Raw genomic sequence first — 25,612 nt, 5'->3', positions numbered from 1 at the left:
AAATGCGAATTATTGATGTTAGGGAGAAGCGTAGATATCTTCAATAGGTACCTACACATTTTATTCTATTTTCTGTTTGTAGGTCATACAATTAATAGTGTCAAATAATATCAATTTAATGTAGGAAAATATCAATGGTAAAATGTCATAATAAAGTATCAATAATAAAACACTAAGTAGGATTATTCGGTTTGGTTAAAATTGTCTTGATTCTCAACACACTTACTTTATTCGGATAAGAATGACAAATTGACTGAAAACGCGGCTGCGACTTGTACGCCACTGGAATCCTTTGCTTCGACCACGTACTGACCAATGTCGTCATGACCGGCTCTGAGTATTTTCATTCGATATTTATTACCAACTTGCATAAATTGGTAAATACTCGAATCTTCGCCAATAGGAACGTTGTCTTTAATCCAAGTAACTATAATATTAAAAATATAAAAACTATTAAGTACACCAGCCAAGCCATCAATAAAAACGTAGATAGTTTTTAACACGATGTCAATAACCGCCAACTTAAGAGATTTTTACAGATACCATATGGGGGACGAAGACGAGCTGAGTTACCAACACTCCAACATAAACCGTCATAACACATACGGGTACTGCTTATATTTTTTTTTTACCAACAAGTTCATTTTATTTGACAATAATGACTTAAATATTGGGTAAATAGTTTAATCAAGCTAATATTTGAAAATATTTATAAATAAATGTATAATATTGCGGAGGGTTATAAATAGTAGTTTTAATTAGGCATTCCGTCAATCAGTCACAGCTGAAATTAACTATTCACATTTTAAATACTAAAAAGGTACTGATAAATAAAATAAAATTACATAATATATTCTTTTTTAGACTTATATAGAAGGAATTATTCTTATCACCAGTTAAATGCAGTGTTAGATCAAAAGAAGGATATCTGAAAATAATAAAAGAATATACCTATTACCTACCCATAAAAAGTTGCAACGAAGAACGTAATTTAAACGAAGAAACAATAATTTTACGAAAGTATTTATTAGGTATAAAATGTCATTATTGTATTATTATCATTAATAGCCATTATCCTTGATGACAGTATACTAAATGATTAATTAATAAAACTCATTAATTTACGATATAAGTGAGTAACACTGGGGCATCAGGATTCAGGATATCAGTTTTTAGTAGTTTAATTTGAAAAATCTTAGTTGATTGCTTTTCATTTCTTCTCCTTCTATAAAATTGTTATTTTGGCAAGACTTAGTTACACCTATGTGGCTTAGCATAACAAGGGAAAGGAATAGGTGTAATGTTCGATTATTATTTATCCAAAGAAAATACATTCCATATAAAGGAAAAGTATTCCATTACTACTAATCTTATTTCGTTTATGGTTAACCAAATCTCCAGCTAAATGAAAAATTATCAGGTGTGACATATTCTTAAACACCCTTTCCTTGAATCGTCTGAATATCATTAGTATAATATTATATAACTTTTGATAGGTATGTATATTATAGATACTCTTACCGTTTGTCGGTTTTCCGAGGATTTCACATTCTATTTCGACGCTTTCTTTGTCTTGTACGGTCACCGACTTGGGGAAACTTTGGAACGTCATGCCTTTAGGCTTTTCTTTCGCACCTAAAATATATAATATAGGTATATAAATACATTATAGACACAAGTTATTTGTATACATAAAAGATACAAGTTAACGGCTACATTACACGATTTTTGTCATACTTGTAGACCATATTTTATTTTATTAAGCCATTGTGGTCATAATAACAACATACATGAAGGCAAAATAATATATACTAATTTACAATAAATAATTACAAAGTAAAAAAAGTAAGAAATACAGTTATTATAGATATATTTAGGTAAAAATATTATAACTAGTCTTTCTAAATCTGTTTGTTTGTATTTTTGAGGGACCATTTCATTACGAAATAATTACACATTTATTATTAGAGTCTATAATTTTTAAAATGATAAAATAAAGTGTTTATAAGAAAATATATGTGGTTATTATTTACGGCAAATATAGATTGAGTTTACAATTTGAGTATTTTTGGTACCTATCTGAAAATAAGCTAAGCACTTAGTCGTACATAATAATCTATTAGAGTATTAAACGGTTTTTGCTCACACCATCATACGTAACGTGACTTATCATTAGGTAATGATAATTCAATATTGTTATCGTAATAGGTACATGGTAGAGGTACTTGCCTAGAACGAAGATCGAACAACTGCTGAACGCTTCACCGGCGTCGTTAAACGCTTCGCAAGTGTATGTACCGGCATCTTCTGGGAAAATTTCAGCAATTTTCAGGGTATAAACGTTGGCCACGTTCACATAGTCAAAATCTTTACTGGGTTTAATTTCCTTGTGGTTATGAAGCCATACCACATCGAATTTATTGGCTCCTATTCCAAAAATCAGATAGAGTACGGTCGCGTAAGTAACAATAATAATATAATGTTATAATAATTAGGTAGGTATATAGAAGAAATGCATTAGTAGGTAAAATTAATGTTATTCAAATGGTTTAATACTATGTAACGTATTAAACTAAAACAATTTAAACAGGTATTATATTAGGGCATTGCTAAGTCAATTAGGTGTTCATATTTACCGATGATTTGGCATTGGAGTGTCACTGCATCGCCGTCGGTTACCGTAGCCGATGTCAGATGGCTGGCGATTACTGGAGGCAAGTCGTTTCGGCTTTTGTTTTTAGATACGTCCACAGCTGTAATTATTCAAGAAAGATCGTTGTGAAAAATTGCTGTTATTATAATATAATGTTTTAGGTGTATTCAGTTAATTATTACTACAGTCACTCACGGATTTGTGGTTTATAATAAATATAATGTATATAATGCGTCTATTGTGTTAGTCAGCGAGTACCAACCAAACCAATACTATTATTTTATTTTAGAACATAAAATTAAAAACTAAATATTAGGTACATTGAAAGATTAGACACAAAGCAAAAATAGGGAATCTGAATAATAATATCATTATAAACAGTCGGAGCCAGGAAGTTATTAATTTATTATGAAGTTCGGGTATTTAAGTATGTACTTGAGACAACTTTTAGATAACCTTATGTGAGTTAAAATAACCATTTTGAAAAAAATCATCGTGAAAAAATATATGGAAAAAAAATCGGGACTAAAATACCTAATTCTAGTATTTCTCTGTTCATATTAATACAATTCTTTGTGTGATAATTGTATCTATGAAATTGTACAGCTTTTTTTTATGAAATATTCAACATACTAATATACAATATAATATAATAATATGTTTTGTTTCTAAGCAAGGCGATAACTGGCAAGTATAGGATGGTACTCTGTATTTGAACGAATTATAGATGTTTCATATAATACAGCTTATTGAGTTAGTATAAAATATTCGTGAGTATTTTAATACAGTGTACAACAATGTGTTAGAATTTTGCACCTTTGACTGTGAGTTTGCAACTTGTTTCCTTCATTCCCAACGAGTTGGTAGCTTTGCAGATATATTCTCCAGCATCTTCGGGGAATACTTCATTGATCTTCAACGTCGCTAATCGGTTTTTGTATTTCAGATCTAAGACGTTAGATGAACTGATAGCCTAAAATAAGACAACAGATTTATCATTAAAAAATAACAACATAGTTGTACTAACATAGAAAATTTAGTTAAAAATAAAATTAGTTTAATATATTATCAATGAGTATAGGTATATTGTATACTAAATACTCAATGGTATTAAGTTTTTTTCCTCATTGCATATTCTAAATTTTAAAATGAATTCATACAATTTTTTGATATAGATGTTTACTGTATTATAAATTTATTTATCGGGCATTGACTTAAACAAGTAAAAACAAATCATTATGAAATTTTATTTATTAATTTTTAAACATTTTTAATTGCTATATTGTTTTTAAAAACAAACATAAATATTTATTGATTTATATAACATTTTATATTCTCATCATAATATTATGATGAGAATCATGCAGAATTTATTTCGAATTTGTTTCTCCTTAGTCCTTGTTAAATCGCATCACTTATAGCCGTAATTTGTTTTTAATTATTTACAATGAGAAAATAAGGTAATGAAAGTTATATATTATTAAAATGAAAAAAATACAAAAGATAAATGTAGGTTCGTTCTAATAATAAGCCTAGCTCTAAAAAACATCGACTGATACGAAATAAGTCTCATAATTATTACAATTATAGGTAGTTATTATGCTCTTACGTTCTAGTCAAACATTTAATTAAATATAATAATTTTATTACTATAACTTATTAACATAATATTAATCTAAATGTCATCATATTAATATAGGCATTATCTTATATTGAAATTTGACATTTATTATACGCACATAGTGTCTACCCAAGTAGGAATGTACCTATACATTTTTTTATTTCACACTTACTTTTCCGTTCTTTAACCATGTGATTTGTGGCTCCGGATCTCCGGTCACTTTACATACAAGTTCTAGCGACTGTCCGTCATTGACAGATGTATCGACTAAGCGAGTAGAAAAGTCCGGAGGGCACATGGCTTCATCGGGTGATACTAGAAAAAGATAAAGGTAAAGATTACAATCAAAATCGGGAAAGAGCTATTTGAAATGAAAAACAAACGAATTTATTTATTCAGATCAATTAGGTTATAAAGATAGAAATTACATCTTAATTCTTTTGTAGAACTACGGGATCTTGACGGACTTCCAATCGCGTTCAGTTTATTGCCGTATTTTTTGACGCTCTTCCTGTCGGTTGAGGTAACGGTCTGAAATAAATGAAAACAACAAGATATTAACGTAATAATATGAATAATGATATTAATATGAGATGAATAATTTTCTATAAAAGCAGACGATATATTCGTAAGTCTTTCAATGACCGTGCGCGTATAAAAAAAAAAAAAAGGATAGGCAGGATATAGTATAAACTAATTCATTCCGTATAATCAACAAACGATTATTATTGGAATATAATTTTATTTCGGTTGAGAGTACAATCAATAGTTGTGGGTTTTGAGTTTTAATGATTTTAACAACACGTTGGTCGTGACACTCGAGAGTTTATTACCGTGTCGCTGATTTTCGTTGATGAGTTGGTGGTGATGGATTGGTTTGAAGACACCGAACTGCTTCCGTGCACGTTGGAAGTGATGGCGGTGCGCTTGGTAATGACCGTTGGCGCGGGTCTGAAATGATGCTGATCGGTGTACCTGCGATCTATATTATCGAAGGGAATAAAAGTAAATAAAAAATTAGAATATCATTATTATGGTCTAGGTCAGTGTTTCTCCCCCGGGCTTTGTGCGTATTTGTACGTTATATACTTAACATTTACGTATCATTGATATCACAATATTATTTTATACACTAATATCATACATTTAAATAGATGGATAATATTATGTTATATAAAATATATTGATTAAGCTCTAGAATACTGTACCTGAGTGAAGTAAATTATGTGATAACTCTGCCTGCTCTTGGCTTTGTTCAGTACCTATATTTAAAGAACAGCAGAAATAGAAGTGTATTAGACGAACAGCGTAATAGGTTGTGTTTTGTTAATGCGGCGTAAAATTGCGATGATAATACAAGCGGAAAATCGAATAAAACGGGATTGTACGGTCACAGAACGGGAACCTATGGACTATGGTATACAACGATTGCAACGTATGCATGTCTTGTATGTTTGCAAAAGATTTTTGTTTTTGTTACAGATACCACTCGGCACGTGCAAGTTAATTTGATTAACTATGGTTTGATAGTGTTTGGGATGTTCGTTAGTTAATGATAGCAGAAAAATAACGCAAAGCATCAAGAAAAGAAAATGATTCACACGAAGAACAGATACTACTTAGTACCTAGGAGAGTAGTAAAGCTTTGTATGGGCTAGGCTGGCCTGATTTACCCCGTTTTGACCCAGGCCGGAATCGAGCTTTGATCACGCCCGAGTATGAATTAAGTGTGAGTTTCCGGTTCAGGCCGGGCTTACGAGCTCTCGGAACCGGGCTTGTACTTAGTGTGAACTGTGAGTACTGGCTAGGTTTACCAACTCATATTTCAATTATTAATATATTATATTATTATTACTTAAAGCCATCACTGCCCATGGGTATAGACTGTAGAGAGTAGAGAGTAGATACTAAGCTAAACAGTAGGTAGTATCGAACCGACTACCGATTCGGTGACAATTGACAAACAACATAGTGAACTGGTGTTTATATTTTAAGTGTAAAAGTAAGTAGGTAGTAAATATTAATATTATAATATATTAGGTACCTACTATAATATAGTAATAATATGATAATAGTAATAGTGTAATGTAATAGTAATTATATTATTATTAACACAATAATAATACTTTTTTTTAAATCTTGTCGGACTTGAGCTTTTAAAACCAGGCCTGTACAAAGCTTTACTACCAACTCAAAACGTAGGTCCTTTTACATTTTTCTAATTTATAATGAATTTAATTGAATATTCGTAACGGTTTTATTGTCTATTGGTAAGGTATAAGTATAGATAGGTAAGTAATATTAAAATATAATATATTTTGCTATCCGTTAGGTTACATTACCCACATATTGTGCTTAAGAATTGGATAGAATTATGTAACGATTTAATGTGTTAACAAAGAATTACAAGACTACAATTAGTTAAGTAGGAACCTACATTTACTGGCCTTACAGTTAAATAATAATTCCAGGTCAAATTGGGTTTGATAATACTAATAATTTAACTGCTTAAAATATCATTATCTATTATGTTATTTTTGTACAGTAGTATATAATCATTACTCCTTTCTTTCTTAGAATATTTATAAATATTATACTACGTTAATAAATAATAATTCAGTTATACTAATTATTATACTTATGCTACTAGTATTTCTTAAAATAAGGTATTTGTAATAAAATAATTTTTAGGCAAGCGTTGTATAAAAGTATTAATTATTGTCATTTATTTAAATGATGAATTATTTTATCCCAAACTTAAAAATAACATTTTAGTAATCACAGACATTATTTTTTACATGCATATTAGTAAGTCACAGAATTTTGTTGTTATATAGGAATTGATCTGGTAGGTAAATATTAATCTACCTATGCCTAAAATCTATCCATGTATTTGAAAAAAAGACTTGTTTATCATATAGTATTTATTAAAGTAATTATTTTATATACTATAGGTACTTATATAAACAAATATGTAAAGTTAGTACATTTTCATAAAATTTAGCTTGTATGATTAAAATATAGTTATTTTTATAATGACGATTGTAATTGGTATTTATAAATAGGTACCTATCTAAAAACCACATACATTTAGAAAAAGATAGGTATTTTGAAAACTTAAAAAACATGATAATTCCAATGTTTGTATAAGATCCACGGAAAAATTGAAATCTTTAGAACTTGATTATTAATGTAGAACGATTGATTTACTAAAATAAATATTATTTTGGTCCTTAATAACGTTAGAAATCTATCATCTTTTATTTGCAAAAAAATATGATTTACATTAATAATAAATTTAATTAATATACTGTCCAATGAAGACAAATACTATTTAAATGATCACCAATTTATGGTATTAATTTATGTATTTAATGTTAATAGAAGTTAATTTTTAGTGGACATTAGTCATTACCTTCTACAATCACTACGCAGCTGGTTTCGTCTGTGCCGTGCACATTAGTGGCAACACAGCGATATTTGCCTGAGTCTTCAGGCTTGCAGTCAATAATTTCCAATGTAATCACACCATCCGTATGGGTAATGGTGTAATCACGCTTAGATAGCTCTTTGGTTCCTCTGAACCATTGTATCTTGTTAATATACAACAAAAAAATGTATAAAGTCACTGTTTCAAATAGGTCTTATGAAATAAAATTAGGTGTAAATACATACAGTTGGTATTGGCGTGCCACTTAAACAGCACAGTAACTTGCAAGTTTGATGTATTTGTATGACACGAGGTCGTAATAAGAAGGTGAAATTTGGTGCACTTTCCTTCTCTTCGATATAATATGTATTAGCGAGTGGTTCTCGTCTTCTGACTTGTTGGACTTCATGTCTGTATACCGGTGCTGCTTTTGGCAAAGCTATATAAAAAGGATTCAAAATAGAGAGGATTAGGTAAGATTACTAACATTAAAATAATAATAATAATTATAATAATATGTATGGATATTATTTTTAAGTAGTTATTGTTATGTAGGTGTTGAAGTCTATAAGTTATTATAATTAAAATGGAAAACAATTTTAGAAACTAAAGTTATTTATTTGAAATATTTGCATACGTTGTACGTTGAGGAATACGACTTCTTCCCTATAGCCATAGGTATTTTCAGCTCTTATTATATATTCTCCTCTATCATCAAGCTTAGCTCTATTGATAATGAACGTGTAATCTTCACCAGCATATCGCTTCATGAATTTAACACTTTGTCTTAATTCTTCGTTATTATGGAACCATGACAATGTCGGTTGTGCTACAGCAATAACACGACAGTAGAACTTGACACTTTGTCCTTCGTAGCAGAATGCACTTTGAGGCTTAATAACGAACCGTGGAGCTGCTTGTCGCCGATCTATATATTTTAATATGTTAGCATTGTTTTATACATTATTGAAACTAAGAGTATAATTTAAAAAACTTACCAAACGAGCTTTCGTATATTTTATATTTCTCTACCATAAGCTTTCTGAGAGCACTGTATTCTGATATTCTTCCAAGTGGTAGAGCAAACGAATCCCAATCACTGTATTTTTTGCGAATTTGATCTCTGATTTTTGTGTAATTGGACGAGTTGAGTGCAGCTGTACGATCGGAGTGGTCTCCCATCAGCCAAGGATGTATTAAACATTCGTGAGCTGTCATTCGTTTTCTTGTATAAAGAAAATATGTAAAATTATTTTGTTTGGTATTCTATCAATATTTATACAATGAAATATTAAATTATATTTTACTTACTCTTTGTTTTTAATCAAAAGTCGTCTGATAAAATCTTTTCCTTCGTCTGAAACTATGTTAAAGGTATCTTCATCAAAGTCCCAGTCACAAGCTTTCACGTTTTTAAGCGTCTCTACGTCGTTTTCTCCTGCGAATGGTGACAGCCCACTCAGACTAGAAAGAAAATTATTATTAAATAAATAATAATAAAAAAAAAAAACATAATATAATATTATACACTGTTTATCAATGTAAAAATGTAAGCGTTTTAGTTGGTCATTGAAAAGGATTTTTTAAAAACTTACAGAACATATGCCAAGACACCAACAGCCCACATGTCTGTATAGAAACCAACTGGTTCTCTTTCAACTATTTCTGGAGCCGCAAACTCAGCAGTTCCCGTCGATATCTTAACGATTTCGTTAGGATCCAACTTCGTTGCCAATCCAAAATCGATGAGTTTTACATTTGAACTCTTCTTTGTCTGGCACATTATATTTTCTGGTTTGATATCTAAATGAATGATATTTCTTTCATGCATATGCTTAATAGCTTCACATATCTGTCGCATATAGTTGATCACTTCTGCTTCGGACATTGAGTATCCTTCTGAGGTGATCCTTTCAAATAGCTCTCCTCCAGACAAACTAAAAATAATAGCGTGAGTTAATTTATGTTTATTAAAGACTTAAGATTTTCACAGTACAATTCGAATATTAAGACCATTTCATCTTCATCTTCGAAAGCATCATGCAAATTGATCAATTTCGGATGATGAAGTTGGTTCATTATGTCAATTTCTTTTTTAATTAATTCTTTTTCAACATTATGTGCTACTGGTATAAATTTGGCAGCAAAAATATTTCCAGTTTTACGTTCCCTACAACGGTGTACTACTCCAAATGCACCAGTTCCGATTTCTTCTAATATGTCATAATAATCATATACGGATTGTGTTTTAATATCCACTGGTTGTGGTATGTATTTTGAATAAATGTCAAAAACTATAAAATATTTACATAATATTAATATTATTTTTGCCTTTATTAAAGAAATATGATTGAACTAATTGTTTATTGCTTACCATATTGGTCGTAATCTTTAATATTGCCATCTGCTTTTCCTCTAATTTTTTTGCCAGTTTCATCAACTATATAAAATATATAAGGATAAACAATTTATTTTTTTATATTATGGAGTAATATAAATAAATTTACCTTCGTAACGTTTAGTTTTTGGTGGTTTTTTCAACAACTCTTTTGTTTTTACAATAGGTGATACTTCACTAGGTTTACTTCTACCATACACATTTTCAGCGTACACTCTAAATTCATATTCATGTCCTGGACTCAAGCCAGTCACTGCTGTTGAAGTAAATCTATAAAAAGAAAAAAATTCATTTGTTATTTTTTATAATAACATAATACACCCATGTATGCTGTTCATTTAATTACCGAGTATTTCCAACACGAATCCAACTGCTCATAGGAATTTCTCTTTTTTCAATAAGATAATTAGTAATGTTAGATCCACCATCCCAGGTAGGTGCATTCCAGTTTAGAATTAGTGAATCTTGACCAATATCTTCAATTGATAAGTTGAATGGTGGATCAGGATGATCTAAGATTACAGAAAAAAAATTAATTAGTTTACACTATAAATTTTTAAAAAAAGGTAAAATTATAAAATGATTTTCTTACCACTAATTTGAATTTTGATAATTGCGCTGTCCACTCCTAAATCGTTTTCTGCTACCACTCTATAAGGAGAACTATCATACTTACTAACATCTCTGATTGTTAGAATAGCATGTCTTTCCTGTAAAATAAAATACGTATTTTAATGTAAGATCTACGTATTGAGTAGTGAAATAATTAAGTAAAAATTATCTTACTGAAACTTCAACAGCAAAATGACTTCCAGACTCAATTACTTCATTTTCACGGTACCATTTAATCTTTGGCTTAGGGAAACCAGTGAAAGGAATTTTAATAACAACATTTTCACCTTTGTCAAAGAACGCTGTATCTCTAAATCTAGGCGGTACATTCAATTTCGGAGGTGCTGCATAATTAAATTATTATCAACATTTTATAAATAATATTAATTAATATAAATATATTATACAGAATACAAATTAGTACATACTCATTATTAAAAGTTCTCCTCGAGTTGACTTAATTCCACCCTTATTGCTAGCTCTACATACATATTCATCTGAATCTGCACCGTAAACACCATTTATGATAAGAGTGTGCGAGTCTCCTTCGTTAAACATATGATGCCTGGCACTTGGTGTGATTTCCCGAGCTCCCTTATACCTAAATTAATTATAATATTACACCATCATAAAAATATGCAATTTCAAAGTTATTTAAACAGATACTAACCAAGTAATTGTGGGCTTAGGAACACCAGTAATAACGCATTGGAATTGAGCATTTTGGTTCTGGATGGCTTGGACTTTACCAAGGGGTTTGATTATTTCAGGAGGTTGAGCAGCTGTGAAAAAAATATATAAATCATATTTTTAATTGTTCGCATAAAAATAATATATAATATACATATGGCTTATAGGTATATGTATTTACTTAATGGATCTTTTATGGTAACTGTATTTGATGCTTGGCTAGGTAAACTTAAACCGGCTTCATTTTGTGCGAAAACTCGGAACACATATTGGCGTCCTTCAATGAGATTTGAAATGTTTATTTGTGTAGTAACACAGATAGCAGCATTTACTCTCTGCCATGTTTCTGAGTCAATTTCACGTTTGTCAATCAAATATCCTTGAATTCTTGAGCCACCGTCGTCGATTGGTTTTTCCCAACTAAGGTTCACAAAGTCTCCACCAATTTCAGTTACGGTGGGAATTCCAGGTGGCGATGGTTTATCTGTGTTTGGTTAAAAATTATTTAATATTTCTAAAATGTTTAAATATATACTTTATTTTACCATATGGTGATTTAGCTTTGATTGGATTAACTCCTTCTAATGGAGGACTAAGTCCATTGTCATTAACAGCAATAATTCTGAAAACGTATTCGTTTCCTTCAGTTAAGCCTTGTACAAGGAAATGTGTATCTTTACACGTGGTTGAAATACATATCCAATGGTTTGAGGTAATATCTTTGCGTTCAACAATATAATGAGTTATTTTAAGTCCTCCATCGTATTTTGGTGGATTCCATGAAAGTGAACACGTATGTTTGGTTATTTCTGAAACTCCCAACGGTCCGATTGGTGGTCCAGGATAGCCTGTATTTAAATTATTAAATTAAGTGTTTATTTTTATTATTTTTATTCATTTTTGTATTATTACCAGAAATATTTATGGTAAAGGATCCAGAGGCGTTACCACTGAGATTCTTAAGTGTAACTGTGTAATCAGAAGCATCGTTCTTCTTTGCTTCTTTCAAAAATATGATCACATAATCATCAAAGATAGTAAATTTAAAGTGATCACTTTGAGGAATAGCCGTTCCATTTTTCTCTAAAATAACTTCTTCTAATGAATCACCACTGTAGAATATTTTTATTTTACTATTTTCTCCTTCAGGGACGTTGATTGAGTTTGGCATGCGTTCAATTTTAGGTGGATCTAAATATTTTTAATAAATATAATAGGTTTTTAATATATGACAAGTGAACAAAAAAATTGAATAAGTATACTCACGTCCAATTTTAACTCGTGATGACGTTGTAACAAATCCTACAGGATTATATGACTCGCATGTATAATCACCATCATCAATTTCTGACACTTCAGGGAAATGTAATTGGAAAACTCCATTGGCAGATTCACATTTGTATCGTCCACCTGATACAATTTCTCGTCCATTCTTTAGCCATTTAGCATTTGGCATAGGTTTTCCAACAGCTTCACAATGTAACGTGATCGTTTTGCCAAATTGAACAACTTTATTGGTGAGCGGTACAATAAATTCTGGTTTTTCTCCACCTTCAAACTCACATATTTTCACTGGCGTGGTACACAAACTAGGTTCACTTTTACCAACTATATTTAAAGCGAATACTCTAAACTCATAGTCAGCGCCCTCAATCAAATTCATAGCAGTGAATTTACAGTCAAATACAGAGTAATCATTGCATTTCACCCATACGGCATTTCCTACTTGTCTCTTTTCGATCGAGTATCCGGTTATTTTGCTACCACCATCAGATATTGGTGGTTCCCATTTCAAATCAGCATATGTTCTACCCACTTTAAGTACTGTAGGAGTACCTGGTTTCGATGGAGGCTTGGCCTTGCCTTTCAATCGGAAGTTCGGTGTAGGAATAGAAGGTTTACTGAAGCCGGCAGCGTTTTTAGCTAATACGCGGAATTCGTAATCATGTTCATTCAACAGATTATGAATAACGTAAAGTGGCTCTTTTACAACATAATCATTTGCTGTGCGCCAATTTCCGCCTTCGGTAATATCTTTGAACTCGATTTTGTATCCTTGAATTTTTGCTCCTCCATCATGTACGGGTCTTTCCCATATTAATGTTGCTTTTATTTCGTCCCATTCTAAAATTTGTGGATGACCCGGTGGATCAGGTACCGTGAATGGGAATTTGGCTGTTATGACAGAATCCATTTCAATTGGTTCTGACAATCCATATTGATTTTCAGCTCGGACACGGAAGTTATACTTTTTGTTTGGTTCTAATCCAATGACATCATAGTGACATGGGCGAACAAAACTACTTAGTTTCGACCACAACTACATTAAAAAAAAAAAAAAGGTTTGATTAATTCGACATAAAAATATGAATACTATTAAAATATAGATATTGAAATACATACACCACTTGAAGTTTCATATTTTTCAATGATGTAGTTTGTGATTGGTGAGCCACCATCGTCCAAAGGTGGCTTCCAAGATAATAAACAGGTTTCGGGAGTTAAATCCATAACTTCTAGTGGTCCTTGTGGTGGTAATGGTTTGTCTTTAAATAAGATAAATCACGTTATATCAATTTTAATGTATGGATTAAGTGTTGCTATTTAAAAACTCACCAACAACAAGAACTTTACAAGATGCAGAATCGGCACCAATATTGTTGACCAAGTGAATGGTGTAATTACCAGTATCAGTTTTACGTTTCGCACATTTATTTTTAAACACTGTTTCATTTGCTGATGTCTCAAATTTAATTCTAGAATCAGGTATTACCTCTTCTCCATTAATACTCCATACCGGTTTTGGTAAAGGACTTCCAGTGAACGGAACCGTGATAGTGAATTCTTCACCAGCAATTACAGTCATGTCCCTTATACTTAGATCACTCGTTATTTTTGGAGCACCTATGATATGAAAAAATAATAATGAATACATGCATATTGTTAGTTTACGTATTAAATAAATATTTACATGCAGGAGGACAACATCTAATGGCGTCAGAAGATGAACTCCATGGACCCTGGCCAGCTGTGTTAAGTGCGGAAACTCGGAACTCGTATTCATGATTTTCAATTAAATTATGAATCCTAAAAATTAAGATAAAAACATAATATGTGATCGTATTGTTTTTTCATTTAAAGTAAACAATTTGATTTTTCTCCTACCTAAATGTTGTATCGAGTATTATAGCATGCGATGCTTTTGTCCATTTATCTTCACTTATCAATCGTTTTTCTATCATGTAGCCTGTAATTGGTGATCCACCGTCATTTCTAGGTTTGGCCCAGGTAATTGTAATTGAGTCTTCAGATGTATCCACACCCTTTGGAATTCCTGGTGCGCCCGGCACATCTGTAATAATATACATAATTAAATATTTTATCTACTCATATAGAACAGAAATAAATGTTTAAATAAAATGAAAATACCAAATGGATGCCTTGCAGTAATTGGATCAACGGTGATAGCCGGATCTGATACACCATATTTATTTTCAGCCATAACACGGAATTGGTATGTTTTTCCAACAATAAGATTACGGGCTTTACATTGTTGTGATGCAACATAGTTGCTCACCTAAAAATAAGAACAAACAGTTGAAATAAAAATCTTATATTATGAACTAGGTACTATTCGAATTTTTTATAGCTTTAAATCCCTGAGAACAGCCTACTGAAAGTATAACAGTTAATGGCTTTATTTATATTTAAAATATAATACTAATTATTTATTATTACTTTATTTTAAGAATGTCAATGTTCAATAATTTTTTTTTTTTTATATATATTTTTAAAATTTTTAAAATTCATAAATATAAATAATTATATCAACCTTTTGCCAGGTTGTCGAGTTTAATTCTTTCTTTTCTACTACATAGTTGGTAACTGGAGCTCCACCGTTATCCATTGGTGGATGCCAGAACAACGTCAATGAATCTCCATTTAATTCATCAGCATAAAAGTGTTCTGGAGGCATAGGTCTGTCTAAGACTCTCACGTGTAATGTAGCCGTATCAAACCCAGATTGGTTTCGTAGTTGTAATCTATATTGTCCTGCATCTGTTCGTCGAGAGTTTTTAATAACTAAGCTTACAGAGTTGTTTGTCAACTGTAATCAAAATCATTACAATAATTAAAATATATTTAAACATAATGTAATGTAGAAAATTAAAAATATTATATTATACATTTGTATTACCTGTATGTGTACTCTAGAATCTGAATCATTTATGATTTGGTCATTATTGAACCAAGTGGCAGTTGGTACTGGGAATCCAACATATGGTATATGAATAGAAAAGTCATCTCCGGCTTTCACTGTAATATCTCTAACACCAGACAAATCCAAACAAGGCTTATTAGGTTGTTCTTCAACTAAGACATTTACACTTGGTCGACTGGGTTTTGATCGCCCTGCCTCATTTACAGCCATAACTCGCCATTGATATTCATCACCTTCTTTTAAGTTTCCAACCTGTTATAGGTGATCAAAATAGATGTTTTAATTGGCTTATTTTAGAAATAAATATACAATTTATATTACAGTGCATAATGTAGAATAAATAGTTGGGCATATAACTTCCGACCAATCGGATTCACCCTTCTTCTTTTGTTCTAAAACATATTCTTTTATTTTTGCACCACCGTCAAACCTTGGTGGTCTCCAAGATAATACTACACTATCTTTGGTTATTCTGTCTGGTTTAGGTGCTTCGGGAGCTTCTGGTACTTCTACAATGAAAAATAATACATTTAAAAAATAATAATAATAAATCATTCAAAGATGATAGAAATGTCTAAATATTTACTTACTCTTTTGTTCTTTAGCCGTAACTGGATTACTAGGCTTGCTAGGTTTACCTGTGCCGGCTTCGTTTACCGCAAGTACGCGGAATTCATAACGGTTACCTTCCCTAAGGTCTTGAGCAGTGAAACTAGTATTTGAAGTTGGGAAATTATTACACTTCACCCAATCACCACCCCTTTCTCTCTTTTGAACAATATATCCTAACAAAAAAAATTAACTTAATACAGTAAATAAGAATAAATATTGTATATTTTACCTGTGATAGGTCTTCCTCCTGTGTTTATTGGTGGAGTCCAGCTGAGACTACAGCTGTTCGGACTGTAATTGGTTACTTCAGGTTGTCCCGGAGCGTCGGGTGGATCGAATGGGCTCTTGGCCGTAATCGGAACTCCTTCCAAGGGTTCCGAAACACCGTACATGTTTTCGGCCTTTACTCTGAACACGTATCGTTTTCCTTCACTTAAACCTTTAACTGTAAATGTAGTGTTTGGACAGAATCCAGGAACTACTTTCCAACTATCCATTCCAAACTCAGACATTTCAATGATATATCCTATGGTATTAAATTATATGAATATAATTAAATAGGTTTAAATGATTCTAACAAATAACAACATACCAGTTATGTCGTTTCCTCCATCATCTTCAGGAGGTCTCCATGCCAGTGTAACAGTATCATGTGTTGCACCAGGATACTGTAATGGTCCTTTCGGTGCGCTTGGACAACTCACAACTGATACGTATATGTCTGCAGAATCTTTTCCAGATGAATTTGATGCGGTTATAGTATATTTGCCAGCGTCTTTACGCGTAGAATTATCAACTCTAAGTTTAGTCAAGTTACTTCCAGTAACAGACTATAAATAGAAAATGAACGTATGATTAATTCATAATTTTTATGCGTGAAAATAATTATAATTTAATAATTAACTCGTAAATTAGCTTACAAGTATACGGTTAGTTTCTGGAGGCTTTTCACCATTTATGACCCACTCAATGCGTGGAGTTGGCGCACCCGAAATTGGTATACTTATGTTGATCGGCTCTCCAGCTCTAACCTTTATCCGGCCTCCCATTAAGCCTTCTAAGTGTAATTTTGGTTTTTCTCTTGTTAATTTTGCAGTGTATACTTCTGACGTCTCACTAGGTTTACTGGAACCAGCAGCATTGACTGCACTAACACGGTACTCATACTGTTTGCCTTCGTGCACGTGAGTATCATCATACTTGGTAGTCTGAAATTAATTATTATAATAGTAATGTTGGTATTATGTACATTAATTTCATTAAACTATTTACCTTTATTGGTGATCTAGTTATTTTAGCCCACCGACCAGCAGTAGATCTCTCTCTCCTTTCTATGTCATACCCAACAATTGGCGATCCTCCATTACTCATAGGTGGAGTCCACATTAGTTTAATGTGTTCTTGGTCCACTTCAGTGGCTTCGGGTTTACCTGGTCTTCCAGGAACGTCTAAAGAAGATTTGGTTTTGATAAATCATTTAAACATAATTTTATATTCAGTTATTTTTACCAAATTGATTTTTGGCAATTATTGGTTCAGCTGTTGTTAATGGCTCGGATAATCCTTGTAAATTTTCGGCTCGAACACGGAACTCGTATCTAGTTCCTTCAATAAGCCTTGGAACTGTGGCATAGGTAAATGCTGGGTTAATGTATGTAACTGCCGGTACCCAACCTCCTCCATGAGTTAAATCTCGTTTTTCAATAACATATGCTCTGAAAAAATAATAGACATTGAATATAGGAAAACGCAATGATAATTGATATATATATATATTTAAATAACATATCATTTATCCAATATATTATAAATTATAATAGATCTATAAACTGATTATTACTCAGTGATATTTTTTAACCACGATCAAAGTTATAAAAACGATTCGAATTGTGGAAGAAACCTAAAAAGGGCCATACAAATTGCGGACATAAATATAACATATTAATACTGTTGAACAATTTCCAATTATAAATTTTGATGAAACATTTAAAGATTTTAGACGTCAGGTGATTTGTGTTTAATTTCAACGATTGGCTTTAATATTTTTTTAGCTGGCTACATTATTAATGAAATAGTGGCAGTAAAAAAAAATTAAAATTAAAACAATTTAACTATGACCTTACTTATTAAAATATCTCTCATGACAATAATAATACCATCTATAATGAAAATATGAATTTAAAAAAAAGCATTTTAAGCACGATTGCTTTTTTGCAAGACATAAATATTTTTAACCTCGCTTACCAATTTCTCTTTGGTAGTTTGTCCTAAATTCCTAAAAAGAGTTAAAATGATATATTTATGTCCATAATTAACGTACTTGATATCTGCAATAAGTATTTTGATAATGAAACTCGTGTTAGTAATTTTTACGTAATAATAATGGTCTGAAAAATCCCTAAAGTAGTATGACTCACTCATTCCTACCACAACATTTTGGAGACTGAATATAGTGAGAGAGATAAGAACACAATAGATGAAATCATTGATGAATTACTATACTTAGTCATGTATTTAAAGGTTTTTGCTATAATTTATCAAATTGACTAGAAAAATAACAATAGAATGAATAAAAACAAAAATTTTTTTTTAGTCTTAGGCATATTGTATATTCCTCTACAGTCTACAGTATATTTTTATTTTTAACAATCTTGTCCTTTGCCTTTTATTTATTTAATAATAGTAGTATTTAAAAAAATTGACAGAAAATTGACAGATTTAGAAAATACTTTGATTACTTGTCATTGATGGTGAGATTAGATGATTCGATGTAAACACGTAGCTGAGAAAATTATGATAAAAATAATGCAAAAATTGAAAAATATAAAAATATAATATCAAAGGAAATAATAAATGGTGCTATTGGAGAATTCAGATAATGAATAAATTAAAAAAAAGGTACAACCTCTAATTAAGCTATCCGAGGTAACAGCCTCCTATATCACACTAAAAATGGATAGGGTTCAATTTACTATTTTATAGAAAATTAATAATAAATAAAGGTTACAAATAATTTGTATAACTTACGTAATTTCACTTCCACCATTATCTTTTGGTGTTTTCCATGATAGCGTCACTGAACTGGCAGTAATATCTTCGTATGTAAGTGGTCCATCGGGTGGGCCAGGTCTATCTGTAATTATTTATTTAAATTCATTATAATTAGTATACCATACAATATATGTAAATAAAAGAACTATTAAAATATAGTTTTCATACCTAATACGGTAACATTAAATGATCCTTCGTCAGTTCCAGAACTGTTTTTAAGCAATAAATTATACGTTCCAGAGTCTACTCGTTTCGAATTTACTCTGTTCATGATTGTATGGTATCCAATAGAAGTGATGGTTGTTCTATTATCTGGTTTAAGTTCTGATCCATTTACCGTCCACGTTACTTCTGGAGGTGGTTCACCAATAAAATCTATATCGACGTGTAGGACTGTTCCAGCTCTTATGAAAATGTCTTTTAAAGGAGTCTTTATTTTTGGTTTCACTAAAAAATTATGCATGGTTATTAGATTTAAGTTTTTAAGATTTTTATTAGTAAACTATTTCATGGGGTATCTTACAATATCTATTATTAACAACAATCGGATCTGAAGGATCACTTGGAGGACTAGGTCCAGCTTTATTAGTGGCAATAACTCTAAATTCGTATTCTTGTCCTTTGATTAAGTCTGGAATGATTGCCTAAAATATCGAAATTATGTTAAAAAAATCTAACTGTATACAATTATACAATTTTTTCTTTAGTTTAAACCTTCTTACCTTTGTTTCCTTGCCAGGAACTGTTACGGCATTTACCCAATACGGGCTTCCTCTTTCTTTCTTTTGTATTGAGAATTCAGTGACTGGTGATCCACCATCGGTTTTGGGTTGTTCCCATTGCAGCTCAACAAAGTTTTCATCCCAATCTGTTACCACTGGTTTTTCAGGTGCATCCGGTTCATCTATATCAATTTTTGTTTCGTAAAAAAATTATCATAGATTACTATTTTTATGTATCATACCAAATTCGTTTCTAGCAATTATCGATTTATCAGTTTCTAGAACATCTGATTCGCCAATACTGTTAACGGCCTTGACTCTAAACAAATATTCACGTTTGTGAATCAGTCTTATAATATCGTGGTATAATGATGTTGTCATTCCAGCATCGGACCACGTTCCTCTGGAAATATCCATTTTTTCAATAATGTAGTGTAAAATAGGAGCACCGCCGTCATCAACAGGTATTTTCCATGTCAATCGGCATCCATCTTTTCTGATATTAGAAACGTCTAATGGACCCTCTGGGGGTGAAGGACGATCTACAGAAATAAATAAAAAAATAAATACACATTGATGGATTATTAAAAAAATGGTAATCAACTTTAATATTTTTTTTTAATTGAACATTTTTTACCTAGTACAGTGACATGGGCAGAAGCTGAACATTTTCCCATGTTATTTTCTAATGTTAGTGTGTAACGGCCAGTGTCATTTCGTACTGAAAATGGTATTTCAAATATAACCTGGCTGTTATAAATTTGTATATCCACTCTAGAGCCACTATTAATTGGAACTTCATTAACACTCCATTTCACTGTTGGTCTAGGAGCTGCTTCAATTGGTACAGTATAGTTTATTTTATTACCAGCGCGTACAATCAGATCAGGTAAAAATGTAGTATCTATTACTGGTTCAACTAAAATCAAGAGAATATTAAGATTATAATTAAGAAAACAATATTATGATTTTGAAAATATTAACACAATATTCCGCCGTGACAAAAAAGTAAAAAGTCTTATCGAAGATGATGCTTGAGACACAATTAATTTTAAGATAATAATGTAAGATAATCATTTGTAAGATATGGTAAAACATTTTGTTTTTTGAGTAGTTATGACAAATGAAGTATAAAACAGATTTTTTTTTTTTTATGTATATAAGGTATATAAGATATTTAATTAAGTTTTTAATGACATTAGTTGTTCATATTTTGTATATTATACTAATATAAACTAATACAATTAAGTGCATTAAAATAAATAATAAAGGAATATTGTTCATATTTATTTTGAATAAAAAACAAAAAAAACTCACGGAATTTCGGTTTACATGTTATTACTTCAGATGAATCACTGGGGTCACCAGGGCCACCTTTATTTACAGCAATAACTCGGAATTCATATTCATGGCCTTCAGTAAGATCCGGAACAGAGGCTTTGGTTTTATTTCCATTTACTGTCAAAGCTTTCTCCCAAGGACTAAATTCAAATACAATTAATTTAAAATATTTTTGAAAAATAAAATACCCGCAAAATTATATTTACCCATATTTTTCTCGTTTTTCGATAATGTAAGATAAAATTTCAGATCCGCCATCTTTTTTTGGTGGTGTCCATTGAAGATCAACAAAGTTTCTTCCCCAATCTGAATGTAATTAAATTAATTTCAATTAGAGTATTATATTAATGTTATGAATAGAATATTTCTTGTTTTACCAGTTGCTTGAGGTGTGCCTGGTTTATCTGGCTTTCCGTACGGGTCTTTAGCTGTTATACTATCAAATGTAGTTAACGGCAAAGACTCACCGATTTTGTTCACAGCTTTAACTCTGAAGTTATAGTTGTGACCTTCGATCAAATGATCAATCCTAAATAATAGGCAATTAAAATATAAGTGTTTTTATATTAATATAATACAATATTGTTTATGATATTATACCTCATTGTTGTGCCAGCAGCGTCACCAACTGGAACCCATCTTAATGTGTCCGTGTCCATTTTTTCAACAATGTAGTGTGTTACTTCTGAACCACCATCATCTTTCGGTGGATTCCATTTTAACACACATGAGCTTTTTGTCACATCGGTTGGATGTAGAGGTCCCTCAGGTGGTTGTGGTACATCTATAACCAAACAACACATATATTTAATTATTGTTACGAATGTGAAATCATGTAAACATTAGAAAATACCTATGACTGTAACTTTAACTGAAGCCTTGTCCATTCCATGAATATTTTTTGCTACTAAATAATAAATTCCGTCATCAGAACGCTTTGCATCAATAACTTTTAGTTTTGTCGAGTGATCTTGATTAATTATATTGATACTCTCAGTTTTTATGAGCACATCTCCTCTAAGAGACCATTCTTTAGTTGGAGGAGGTTCTCCAGATACTTTAACATCAAATTCAAACATGTTTCCGGCACGTACTTTAATGTCTAATAGGGTGTTTCTATCGATATGAGGCGCCACTGAAATATATTAGTTCATAAATATAAAATACTTTATGTACCCATTATGAGCAATAACGTTAGATATTTTTGTTAGATTTCAATTAACTTACACTTTTTAAGTCTAGCAAGGTGAGGTAATGTTGGTTCACTTGCTTCACCAGGGCCAGCTTTGTTTACAGCACGTACTCTAAATTCATACTGATTACCTTCAGTTAAACCAGGAACAATTCCACTGTTAACATCACCAGTTACTTCAGCAGCCTTAACCCACGTTGGACTGTAAAATGTATATTAAAAAATAGATTTTTATAAGATTTCGTACATAGTACAATATTAAAATGTATATGAGTAATGAGTATGTATTATTTATTTAAATTAAAACTGAATAATGACTATTAGCTTAAAATTATTAAACAGTGTCATTAGTAATTAATTTCATTTATTATAATTTATAAAGTAAAATAAAAATAATTTATAAAAAATTATATATACATAATAATAATGATTAAAATATAGGTAGGTACCAAGGAAAAAATATAATAAGACAACTCATTTATTATTAAACTTGGTGAATTGTGCTGTGTATTATTAATAATATAATAATAATATTTCAATAATTTTTACTACATATTTGTTGCATATTTTGATTTTTACTGCATATAATATGACATATTATTTTGATACTTTTTAGTGCATATAAACCCGAGCTCTAGTTATTAAATTGATTTTTGTGATAAAACCACGGACTAAATAAGAAAGAAAAAGTTCTCGACTCTTGATTCCGGATAGGGCATACATATATAACTCACAATCATCTTATGTCCAGAATTGTCTCTCTCATATACGAAAAATATGGAGTAAATTTACTGTGAAATATATTCTAACCAAATTTCAAATTATTTAAGATTCAAGAATCAAATATCACATTCCACAGCTATAAGGAAAAACATTACTACTAGATTTTTAATCAATCACTAACATAATTAATTTTTTAAAAGAAACCATTAAGTATAGATAGTATATCTATACTCAATGAAGAAATATTATATAAACATATGCTACATTGTAAACAATAATAATGTGTAAATAATAATGATGATTTATTTTCAATAAAAAAAATGCATTATTATTATTAAAACAACTATCATGGGTTATACTTTTGCGATAATAGAAATTAAAATAATTTAATAACAATTACATTTATAATTACTTTTTTTAAATAAAATAAGTACCTAATTAAGTTATTTTATGTTTTATGAAAATTATTTAAAATATATCATTGTAAAAAAATTGTTAGAAATGGATTTTTTACCTGAATTTATCTTTCTTTTCGATTATATAACCAGTTATTGGTGATCCTCCATCAGTTTTAGGTTTGTCCCATCCAAGTTCAACAAAATCACTATCAAAATCTTTGATGATGGGATTTGATGGCCTACTAGGAGTATCTAAAATAAAAAATTTGGATTAATGTTTTATATAAGATTCAATTGAGTAATCAAAATATTACCAAATGGATTTTTAGCTTCAATGCTTTGGTTAGCTGTTAATGGATCTGATTTGCCTTGCTTATTTACTGCTTTTACTCTGAATTTATATTTGTGTCCAGGTATTAGATCAGTAACTTCAAAGTCAGTTACTGGACCATCAGTTTCTCCAGCAGGTACCCAACGTCCCAAAGCTTCGTCTAACTTTTCTATAACATAATTTTCAATTGGTTGACCACCATTGTCTTCTGGTGGTTTCCAGCTTAATTTACATCCTTCACCATGCACATCAGATACTTTAAGTGGTCCTTCTGGCGCACTTGGTTTATCTATAATTAGAAAGCCCATTAGAATTATTATTAGCATTTGATATTTTACTTTCTACATTTTAGAATAGTTATGATCCAAAGTCAAATTTAAAAAGTATTATGACGTAGGTAGGTACATTTAAATTACAGTATAATACTGTTTAAATTTTTACCTAAAACGATTACTTCAGCGTACGCTGTGTCTTTGCCATTTATATTTTCAGCTGTTATAATATATGATCCCGAATCTTCTCTTGTTGCCATACGAATAATTAGTTTTGTATTATAATCGACGTGTGTTTGCTTTACACCATCTCCTACTCTTATATCTTTGTGATTCTTTAACCATTTTGTTTTTGGTACCGGCTCGCCTGTCACCTATTGAAGTTTAAAAGTGATAATTGAGTTTAGTTAAAAATTAAAATAAATTTATCCATTTGTAAAATTTTATTTAAGAATAAAATTGCATTCATATTTTAGTTTATTTTGATCTCAACGATTTTTATTAAGAAAAATATATTTATAAATAAACAACTTACTTTTACATCAAAACTAATAGTTTGTCCTGCTTTGATTTTAATGTCATTCAAGTTTGTACGATCAATGTGTGGTGCCATATTACGTGGCTTAGTAACAATCGTGTTGGTTGGATCACTTGCTTCACCTGGACCAGCTGCATTTATTGCTTTTACTTGGAAAACGTAAGATTCGCCTTCAACTAAATTTGGCACTGTTGCCGTTGTTTTATCAGCAGGGACTGTTAGTGCTTTTTCCCATGTTCCTGATTTATCTTTAACCTCAATTAAATAACCCGTAATGGGAGATCCGCCATCTTCTTTTGGTGGTATCCATTTTAAGTCAACAAAATTCTTATCCCAATCTGTCACTTCCAAGTTACCTGGTTTACCTGGCTCATCTAAAAAAAAAAAAAATCGATATTCAATAAAATATGTTTAAAATGTTATATAACTGTATAACAGTATTACCAAAAGGATTTTTAGCGATAATTGATTCTTCAGTTTGGAGTGGATCAGATTCGCCTTCTGCATTTACAGCTGTAACGCGGAATTTATATTCTTTACCGGGTGTCAGACCAGTTACCGCCAAAGCTGTAAAAAGTTAATTGTTAATACCACAGTTTTTAATGTTTTAATATTTATTCCAATCAAACCAGTTTCTGGTGATCGTCCACATGGTATCCAACTGCCTTTTTGAGTATCAAACTTTTCCACTAAATAATATTCAATAGGAGTACCACCATCGTCTTCTGGTCTTTTCCAATTTAATTTACATCCATCTTTGTGTATATCAGAAACCTAGAATATATTTAAAATATAATATTTCAATT

At 30.8% G+C, this 25,612-nt stretch overlaps 1 protein-coding gene across 18 annotated transcripts in view; it reads right to left on the bottom strand.

Moving 5' to 3' along the window:
• Window positions 1–25,612, bottom strand: part of LOC114120994 (twitchin) — a 79,050-nt gene that overhangs the window by 1,156 nt on the left and 52,282 nt on the right. For 16 of the 18 annotated variants that reach the window (XM_050207985.1, XM_050207986.1, XM_050207999.1 and 13 more), the window contains 59 exons: window positions 25,436–25,580; window positions 25,251–25,373; window positions 24,804–25,180; window positions 24,438–24,642; window positions 23,980–24,285; window positions 23,782–23,917; window positions 22,580–22,746; window positions 22,206–22,487; window positions 21,953–22,136; window positions 21,730–21,881; window positions 21,559–21,658; window positions 21,329–21,492; window positions 20,649–20,930; window positions 20,254–20,553; window positions 20,012–20,193; window positions 19,813–19,933; window positions 19,458–19,736; window positions 19,266–19,371; window positions 17,748–17,953; window positions 17,511–17,686; window positions 17,159–17,446; window positions 16,831–17,068; window positions 16,468–16,764; window positions 16,217–16,411; window positions 15,948–16,135; window positions 15,603–15,878; window positions 15,237–15,512; window positions 14,834–14,981; window positions 14,570–14,756; window positions 14,376–14,491; window positions 14,021–14,308; window positions 13,808–13,950; window positions 12,671–13,724; window positions 12,317–12,595; window positions 11,950–12,252; window positions 11,586–11,888; window positions 11,385–11,496; window positions 11,143–11,315; window positions 10,889–11,058; window positions 10,695–10,812; window positions 10,449–10,614; window positions 10,212–10,372; window positions 10,079–10,144; window positions 9,701–9,998; window positions 9,300–9,641; window positions 9,016–9,168; window positions 8,703–8,929; window positions 8,342–8,632; window positions 7,950–8,143; window positions 7,690–7,867; window positions 5,483–5,536; window positions 5,108–5,256; window positions 4,703–4,805; window positions 4,447–4,589; window positions 3,470–3,626; window positions 2,637–2,753; window positions 2,230–2,427; window positions 1,522–1,635; window positions 227–427 (listed from right to left, as the gene is read on the bottom strand). In XM_050207985.1, the coding sequence (XP_050063942.1) occupies window positions 228–427; window positions 1,522–1,635; window positions 2,230–2,427; window positions 2,637–2,753; window positions 3,470–3,626; window positions 4,447–4,589; window positions 4,703–4,805; window positions 5,108–5,256; window positions 5,483–5,536; window positions 7,690–7,867; window positions 7,950–8,143; window positions 8,342–8,632; window positions 8,703–8,929; window positions 9,016–9,168; window positions 9,300–9,641; window positions 9,701–9,998; window positions 10,079–10,144; window positions 10,212–10,372; window positions 10,449–10,614; window positions 10,695–10,812; window positions 10,889–11,058; window positions 11,143–11,315; window positions 11,385–11,496; window positions 11,586–11,888; window positions 11,950–12,252; window positions 12,317–12,595; window positions 12,671–13,724; window positions 13,808–13,950; window positions 14,021–14,308; window positions 14,376–14,491; window positions 14,570–14,756; window positions 14,834–14,981; window positions 15,237–15,512; window positions 15,603–15,878; window positions 15,948–16,135; window positions 16,217–16,411; window positions 16,468–16,764; window positions 16,831–17,068; window positions 17,159–17,446; window positions 17,511–17,686; window positions 17,748–17,953; window positions 19,266–19,371; window positions 19,458–19,736; window positions 19,813–19,933; window positions 20,012–20,193; window positions 20,254–20,553; window positions 20,649–20,930; window positions 21,329–21,492; window positions 21,559–21,658; window positions 21,730–21,881; window positions 21,953–22,136; window positions 22,206–22,487; window positions 22,580–22,746; window positions 23,782–23,917; window positions 23,980–24,285; window positions 24,438–24,642; window positions 24,804–25,180; window positions 25,251–25,373; window positions 25,436–25,580 (12,456 nt within the window). In that variant the 3' untranslated portion in view covers window position 227. The remainder of the gene's footprint in view (window positions 1–226; window positions 428–1,521; window positions 1,636–2,229; window positions 2,428–2,636; window positions 2,754–3,469; window positions 3,627–4,446; window positions 4,590–4,702; window positions 4,806–5,107; window positions 5,257–5,482; window positions 5,537–7,689; window positions 7,868–7,949; window positions 8,144–8,341; window positions 8,633–8,702; window positions 8,930–9,015; window positions 9,169–9,299; window positions 9,642–9,700; window positions 9,999–10,078; window positions 10,145–10,211; window positions 10,373–10,448; window positions 10,615–10,694; window positions 10,813–10,888; window positions 11,059–11,142; window positions 11,316–11,384; window positions 11,497–11,585; window positions 11,889–11,949; window positions 12,253–12,316; window positions 12,596–12,670; window positions 13,725–13,807; window positions 13,951–14,020; window positions 14,309–14,375; window positions 14,492–14,569; window positions 14,757–14,833; window positions 14,982–15,236; window positions 15,513–15,602; window positions 15,879–15,947; window positions 16,136–16,216; window positions 16,412–16,467; window positions 16,765–16,830; window positions 17,069–17,158; window positions 17,447–17,510; window positions 17,687–17,747; window positions 17,954–19,265; window positions 19,372–19,457; window positions 19,737–19,812; window positions 19,934–20,011; window positions 20,194–20,253; window positions 20,554–20,648; window positions 20,931–21,328; window positions 21,493–21,558; window positions 21,659–21,729; window positions 21,882–21,952; window positions 22,137–22,205; window positions 22,488–22,579; window positions 22,747–23,781; window positions 23,918–23,979; window positions 24,286–24,437; window positions 24,643–24,803; window positions 25,181–25,250; window positions 25,374–25,435; window positions 25,581–25,612) is intronic. The other 2 variants (XM_050207989.1, XM_050208000.1) reach the window with 2 other exon arrangements.

Source organism: Aphis gossypii, chromosome X, assembly GCF_020184175.1.
Source record: "Aphis gossypii isolate Hap1 chromosome X, ASM2018417v2, whole genome shotgun sequence".
Classification (NCBI taxonomy): Eukaryota; Metazoa; Arthropoda; class Insecta; order Hemiptera; family Aphididae; genus Aphis; species Aphis gossypii.
The sequence above is the reverse complement of the archived record's forward strand: the minus strand, read 5'-3'. Positions and strand labels throughout refer to the sequence as shown.